Source organism: Achroia grisella, unplaced genomic scaffold, assembly GCF_030625045.1.
Source record: "Achroia grisella isolate CSIRO2021 unplaced genomic scaffold, CSIRO_AGI_Agris_v1 utg146, whole genome shotgun sequence".
Taxonomy (NCBI): Eukaryota; Metazoa; Arthropoda; class Insecta; order Lepidoptera; family Pyralidae; genus Achroia; species Achroia grisella.
This window is the reverse complement of record NW_026712636.1, coordinates 4,206,177-4,213,945: the sequence shown is the minus strand read 5'-3', so window position 1 is coordinate 4,213,945 and position 7,769 is coordinate 4,206,177. Positions and strand designations below refer to the sequence as shown.

The 7,769-nt window shown below is 38.9% G+C and overlaps 1 protein-coding gene across 1 annotated transcript; it reads right to left on the bottom strand.

Annotated features, from left to right (window-relative positions):
- Positions 1–2,325: 2,325 nt before the first annotated feature.
- LOC131855557 (uncharacterized) lies at positions 2,326–6,267 on the bottom strand. The gene has a single exon (XM_059206831.1). The coding sequence runs from the start codon at positions 6,265–6,267 to the stop codon at positions 2,326–2,328; it is 3,942 nt and encodes a 1,313-aa protein (XP_059062814.1).
- Positions 6,268–7,769: the final 1,502 nt, after the last annotated feature.

Below are 7,769 nucleotides of genomic sequence, written 5' to 3'. Positions count from 1 at the left end.
TGTCACATTCTTGCCAATATGTACTCTAAGTGTTAAATTTTAAGGTTCGTATTCGATTGAATTTGAAATAAAATCAACCCTCAATCGCCCGAAGGCATCGCTGGATATTGCTTCGGCCGTTTTAGAGTACGATTTTCGTATCTAGTGTTGCCAGATGGTAATTTTATGTTTTCATAAATTTTGCCCATAATGGCCTTAAAATCCAAATTTTCAAAACTGGAAAGAGTCTGTACTAGTAGTGCCCATTTTCAAAAGTGTGTTAAAATTGTTTAGTTGTAACTAATCACTGGTGTTCTTACGTATTTTAGTAAGCGCCACTACACATCCAATGTGGATGTAGCCCACTCACGCATAAACGTAATATCTCCTTTGGAAAGTCTACACTCTATCCTGAGGAGATAAAAACCATCGCTCCTAAGAATATCCCTCTTGTTCTTGTCCCTGACGGGTATAGGTAGCGAACTCTGAAAAAGGGCCAGTACTATGTAAGTAGTAGTGCTACTGGTCAAGTACAGTAAAGAGAGTCAATAAATTCTATTCTATTCATCAATTCTAATTACGTAAACATATATTTCAATGTAGTTTCAAGCCAAGAAACACTGACAAGAAACTCAAGTACTGACATTTTTCAATCTGATATTGTTTGGGAAACTACTCTGCTACCAAAATATTAGGGAATTTACTCTCTGTATATATATAGTGAAAAATGAGTGGAAGCGTCAGTCACGTACCTGTATGGTTCTGCGGATTTCTTGGGCTTCAGGGTCTCGAAGATATCTTCGCTAGCTTTCCAGTTTCACAGTAGGTTTCACAGTTCTAATTTATTTTAATTCACACCACAATGCGCGCGCGTCATGGCCGCCGTACAGTCGGTTCAGTACTAGGTAAGGGAGGGGAAGTAAAAGCGCGGGAACAGAAAACTAACGGAGTCTAATATAATAATCTGTGCTTACGATGATACAGGGTAGATTTTGAACAGATATATATATATATATATAATTATAGGAGGCAGGGCACCTGCACATTGGACTGATCCTGTACGAGAAGCAGTCAAACAAAATATACAGTCGGCGGTCCATTTAGCACAAGATAGAAATGCCTGGAGAGTATTGGTTGGAAGGAGCATTCCTGGTGATCACGACCCTCAGTCTTGAGGAACCGACAAAGAAGACAAAGAAGAATATAATTATAACATCATCATCATCTGCTTCTTCCTTATCCCATTCATTTGACATCGGCGTTATGTCTCAAATTCATATTACGAGAGAATTTTGTTTTAGCTTCAGTTTTTATAGCCACGTTCCTAACGAAAGGCATAAATTATAACAAGATTATTTTCTTCTATGCTAATTCAATTCAAATTCAAAATATCTTTATTCATGTAGGTCTATTACATACTCTTAAGATATGTCATATCTACGTTAATTCGGAATAATTTCGAGATGAGAACTGACAAGAAACTCAGCTCGTATTATTTTCAAATAAATGTTGTACATGTTTACAATGATACAGATTCATTTTTTAATTCAAACTTGGAAGAATAGAGTGACCACTAACATATGCTATTACAAAAGCAAATAGTCTAATCAGTGTTCGTAACCTAAACAGACCAGTCCCCACAACAACAATTGTTTACGCCTATTACTCACCAAACGATTACTTGAATGACGAGTGTGCATGGCAATAGTTGTTCATGCACTGAATTTTCATTTAATGTTAGACATAGACACCTATATAAAAATACATTGTAAATAAACTGGCTTTAAAAAAAAAAAACTAATTCAATTGAGTTTCTTGCCAGTTCTTCTCAATTGGATCTATATACCGAACTGGACGGTAGGGAAAAAATTAAATTATAATGTAAAAATTTGACGTTCATAAGCGGCTAAAATGTCCTACATGAATAAATGATTTTTGAATTTTGTTTACCATCATCACAAAATCCTCGTTTTTTTCTTCCTCACTGACACCCCTAAACATTTGTTCTACCCTAATTTGCCTCAACCATCACAGAATTTTCCAAATTTAGTGGAAAACCCGCAAACTTGCAACACTATCCGTATCACATCGTGAATGATGGAATTGTATTTGTTTGGTCTGTACGCCTGTTACTGGAGCGGGAACACAACTACTATTTTAATAAAAACCAAAATATTAGCAAAAATGTGTATTCTTCCCAAAAGGGCTCACAGCAAGAAGTAACAAAACAATATATAGAAAAGTCAAAAGTGACGTATAAAAATAGATATAAAAATATAAAGTTTATAAAAAGAATGATAGACAAGCTGCCAGTAACATCCCACCCTCCTGTGACATAGTCACATCCTACTGAAAATCTACTGGCAACTTGACCAGCCTTTTCAGTGGCCGTCGGAGTATGCCTCCAGAGGTGCTTACCTCCGCTACCCTAACTATACCATCACGGCCCGGAAATACGGTGGCTATCCGACCTAAAGGCCACGTACCTCGTGGTAGCGAAGGGTCCACAATAAGGACCATATCTCCTACGGTCACTGTTTGTTCGCGGTTTTGGCCAGGGGATCTTCTCGGAATCAGTGTTGGTAAATACTCCTTAACCCAGCGAGACCAAAACATGTCGGCTAAACATTGAGCCTTCCGCCAATCACTTCTTCCGAGAAAATCACTCTCATCCAAAATAACCGGAACCGGGTGATATGGAGATGATTCACCTAAAATGAAGTGGAATGGTGTGAGAGCGGGTGAAGAGGGATCTAAAGGAACGTGAGTGAGAGGCCGGCTGTTTACTAACGCTTCAACTTCAATTAAGGCTGTATGAAGCACTTCATCTCTGGGAGCACGATCACGCAGAATAACTTTCAACGCTGTCTTTACAGACCGCACTAGACGCTCCCAGGCGCCTCCCATATGAGGAGCTGCAGGTGGAATAAAAGACCATGTTATCCCTGTATTAGCTCCTTCTTCGCTCATCGCTTTTAGTATGTTGTTAGAGCCAACGAATGCCGTTCCGTTGTCCGAATATATCTTATCTGGGGTCCCTCTTCTGCTTATAAAACGCTTAAGACACATAAGGGCGCTGTCGGTGGATAGAGAAGCTGCGACCTCTAAATGAATGGCCCTTGACGTTAAGCAGGTGAACAAGGCAACGTATCTCTTCTCCTTTCTTCTTCCGACTGTCACCAACATCGGTCCCATATAATCCAATCCAATGAAAGTAAATGGACGACGATGATGGGCTAATCTCTCCGCTGGTAGGTCGCCCATAGGCGGATTTAAAGGTTTAGACTTCAGAAGAATACATCTCGGACATCGATGGACAATGGCACGAAGAGAACTCCTTAGATGAAGTATCCAGTATCTTTGTTGCAATTCATTGATGACGAGATTTGGTTGGGCATGAGCAGCTCGACAATGGTAAAATGAAATCAAAAGACGTACGGTGTAGTTACGACCATCGAGAATGTAAGGCCACTTTGTAGAATCTGGAATATCAGAAGCTCCGACTCTGCCTTGTAAACGGATGACACCCCGCGGATCTAAAAATGGGGATAATCTTCTTAAACGGCTATGAGCCTTGAGGGGAACTTGCCTTTTCAGTGCTTCTAGCTCTTCAGGAAAGGATTCCATTTGACTCTTACGCAATATATCTTCTTCAGCCTTGGCCAAATCTTCTGCAGATAATGGTATCAATGAAAGACAAGATGATGACGATGATGATACTACCTGAGATGATGATGATAAATTTCGTCGTAAAACACGTGCCAAAGAACGAGAACGAATTTTTGAATTTAGAATCGCGATATATTTATGTACGCGAGCAGTAACACGCACCAATCGCAACCAACTGGAGAACCGCGATGCCTCTGCCACTATTGGTAACGGAGCCTGATATAGAGAAGATTCTATCTCCGTGGCATGAGAGTTTACAACGTCTCTCCTATACTCTTTTAAGCAGTCGTTGCTTAATTTAGATGATATTTCTAAAGGCCACATATCTGATGTTAAATATAGAAAAGATGGCCCTGAGAACCAAAATGAAGGGATCCCATCGTTTGCACGAGTAGCGCTGTCAGCAGGATTCAAGTGAGTTGGAACCCAGCGCCACTCAGAAACATCGGTTTCTTCCGAAATTTCGCCAACACGATTGGCCACAAAAGTCTTTAAGTCTCGAGCTTCAGTCCGCAACCACCCTAAAACATTTTTGGAGTCTGTCCAAAAGAAACGTTGAGATGGTTTTATTGTATGTTCTTTTAAAATGGTGACTGACAAACGAGTAGCTAATAGTGCTGCCTGAAGCTCTAGACGAGGGATGGACACCGGTTTATTAGGGGTTACACGCGCCTTACTAGCTATTAAGACTACATGAACCTTGTTGTCAACGCTAATGAAACGCCAGTATGCTACACAAGCGTAGGCAGATTCACTAGCATCGGCAAAGACATGTAATTCAACACTCTTTTCATTAAACTGGTCAAAGAGATACCAACGAGGAATACTTAAATTTAGAGCATTATTTAAACTATTGAACCACGTTTGCCAAACTTTAGACTGAGTATGATCTAGTGGATCATCCCAATTCATATTAGTACGCCAAATCTTTTGAATTAATATTCTACCATGAATTGTTATTGGGGAGAGAATACCTAGCGGATCATATAATCGCATAACATGGGACAACAGTGTACGTTTAGTAAAAACAGACGGAACCTCTAATAAAGACTCAACACGAAAACTTAGAATATCTTTATGTGGGTTCCACGTTAAACCTAACGTGCGAATATTGGAGTCTAATGGAGTACATACTTGGATGTCAGTCAAAGGCGTCGCCTGCAAATCGGGTGAAATTAATCGTAATGCTTCAGAATAATTAGAAACCCAACCACGAATTTCAAACTGTGCTAATTTATGTAGAGAGACAATATCAGATGCAAGTTGTGCTGCCTGATCTACATTAGGTACGCTCCCGACATAATCATCCATGTATGTGTTTTCAAGTACCTCTCGCGATGCCTGTGGGAAGGAATCTGCTTGCTCTTTCGCATTTTTATTTAAAAGATATATAGCTGTACATGGGCTTGAAGCGGCACCGAAAATCATAGAAGACATCCTGTATTCTTTAAGATGTGATTTAGGATTGTCGCGCCATAGGAAGCGTTGCATGTTCCTATCAATCTCTCTTATTTTTATTTGAGGAAACATTTCCTTTATATCGGCCAATAGTGCGACACGACCTTCCCTCCATCTAAAAAGAATACCTAACAATGAGCGTAATAGATTTGGGCCAGTTAATAGTAGAGAATTAAGACTGACACTTTCAGTTTTAGCAGATGCATCATGAACAACGCGCAGTTTCTTTTTTTGGGGATGCATAACACCAAAATGGGGAAGATACCAAAATTTTACACCAGATGTTACTAAACTATTGTGTTGTTGTGAACATTCTTCAGCGTACCCTTTCTCAATTAAACTATTTATAAACTGTCGATATGACTGACCGTAATCCCTATCTTTAACAAGTTTACGCTCTAAAGATATAAATCGTCTATAGGCTTGCGGATAACTGTCAGGTATGTCGGAATTATCTCCCTTCCACAGTAAACCAGTCTCAAATCTGCCGTCTGGGAACCTACGAGTAGTAGCCTCTAAAATTTGAACAGCGCGATCATGAAGGGGACCGAATGAATGAGGGTGTTTCGATACACCAAGTGCCTCTAATCTAAACTGGTCCCTAATCAGTACGTCCAGAGAACTGAGAGTAGGTTCTTCATCAGCAACACTAGCATGGTTAATAAATTCGACTGGTTTCGTTTTACTGCTAGAAACACCATGTAACACCCAACCCAAACTAGTAAGTGTCGCAACAGGTTGTGAACGTGTTCCCGACCTAATACCACGTGACACAGTAAGGTGCCAATTTTCAGCACCAATTAATATAGTTGGTGTTCCATCATATACCAGTTCTTGAGATATATCTAACAAATAATCATATTTACTAATATCAGAATAACGAATGTTTTGTGATGTTAAATTTAAATTTTCCATAGACCTAGCATTTTGAATAGTGAAAATGTCCGATCTGAATTTTCCGCGTATTTTAAAATCTACATATTCAACTTCGTCCTCTCGAACCATACCGCCAACACCCTGTACACGAATATGCCCCTTAGGTCCACTGACACCTATCCGTTTAGAAATACAGGCATCTATAAGAGTAGCAGTCGAACCATCATCTAATAAAGCCAAAGTTTCGATACTGCCTAATGGCCCTTGGACTACTACCGGAATCATTTTAAGTAAGGCACTATTTGTGTACCCAGTTGTACTACTGAAATCACGATTTGTATATGTACAATTATTTTCTAATTTTAAACTTTTTGGTTGAGAATTTAAAGAATTAATCGGTATAGGTACGGAACTATTTGGTTCGGTAATTTCGTTTGCAACTGTGACACATGTAGGTGAAAATTTATTTGACGTTGCTGTCATAATGGCACCGTGAAGTAAATAATTATGGTATGACTTACAACCATCAATATTACATCGCTTTTTTGAATAACAATTACGCCAATTATGTTTTTTATCACCGAAACATTTGAAACAAAGTCGAGATTTTGTGACAAAATCAAATCTCTCGGCGACGGAAAGGTTTTTGAATTTTGTACAGTCTGTTATGATGTGTTTTGAAGAACAAAATATACATGAATCAGTCGAATGAAAATTTGTGTTATTGCAGGATTCAATACGTTTTGGATGTTTAAATGGTTCAGTAGATTTTGAGAGTGAATATTGAGGAAGTATTCCGAATTTTCTATGATTACTGGCTTCCTCGGAAAGAAACTTAGATAATATTTCTAACTTTGTACCCTGGAATTGATGTGATGCTGCATAACCTGGCCAAATGTAACGCAAGAATGGTGTTAATTTAAATAAAATAGCATTGTAAATTTCTGTTGAATAAAGATAATGTTCTTGTTTAAGGTGTTTAATTGTGCAAATTGTATTTTGTATAGTGCAAGAAAATGAATTTAAATCTTTTAAATCTGTCTGTAACCTAGGTAGTGAGCGAATAATAGACAACTCTTCCATAACTATAGTCTCAGGAGTGGCAAACCGTTCCTCTAAAGCTAACATAATCTCTTCTGGGTCGTCACATAACAGTAGGCGAGCAGAAACTGCGCGCGCAGCCTCACCACGTAACATGTAACGAAGACGAGTAATATTTTCGTTTGCAGAATAATTATGTTTAGTATCATTATAGGCACGTTTAAAGGCAATCCACTCAGAAGCCCTACCGCTGAAAGGTAAAATATTAATGTTTTTGCTATGATATTTATTTCCTGTAGATAAATTTAATAAAATGTCACCCAAACGCTTTAAATCGGACTCGGTTGAAGTTTCCGGCTGTGTAACAATCTGTGTGGTCGGCGGCTGGCGACCATCATAATCACTCCGTAACTTCTGCTTGTCCTGTGGTATATTATATACTGAGGTTTGATTATCCATGGGAATTGTAGCGGGACCTGTACTAAGGGGACAATATGTTAATACATGTTGGCTAGGAATACTATTTATATCACCCTGAGTACGTTTATTTGAAATTGAATGTGTCGTATTTTCAATTGGTATCTGAGGTGGTAGTTCAGGTACGTCGAAGAACTTGTCGGGTAAACTTTGAACCCAAGAACAGGTCCTAGACCTTATTACGGAAGGATTAAAGCTATTCCTTGACTCCGATTCTATCTCAGCAATTTCTGCCTCTAACCTAGCTCTTTCGGCCTGTTCCTTCAATA

What these genes read in the sequence shown, in the direction of transcription:
- LOC131855557 (XM_059206831.1), bottom strand. Translation starts at nt 6,267, where the DNA reads ATGATTCCGGTAGTAGTCCAAGGGCCATTAGGCAGTATCGAAACTTTG.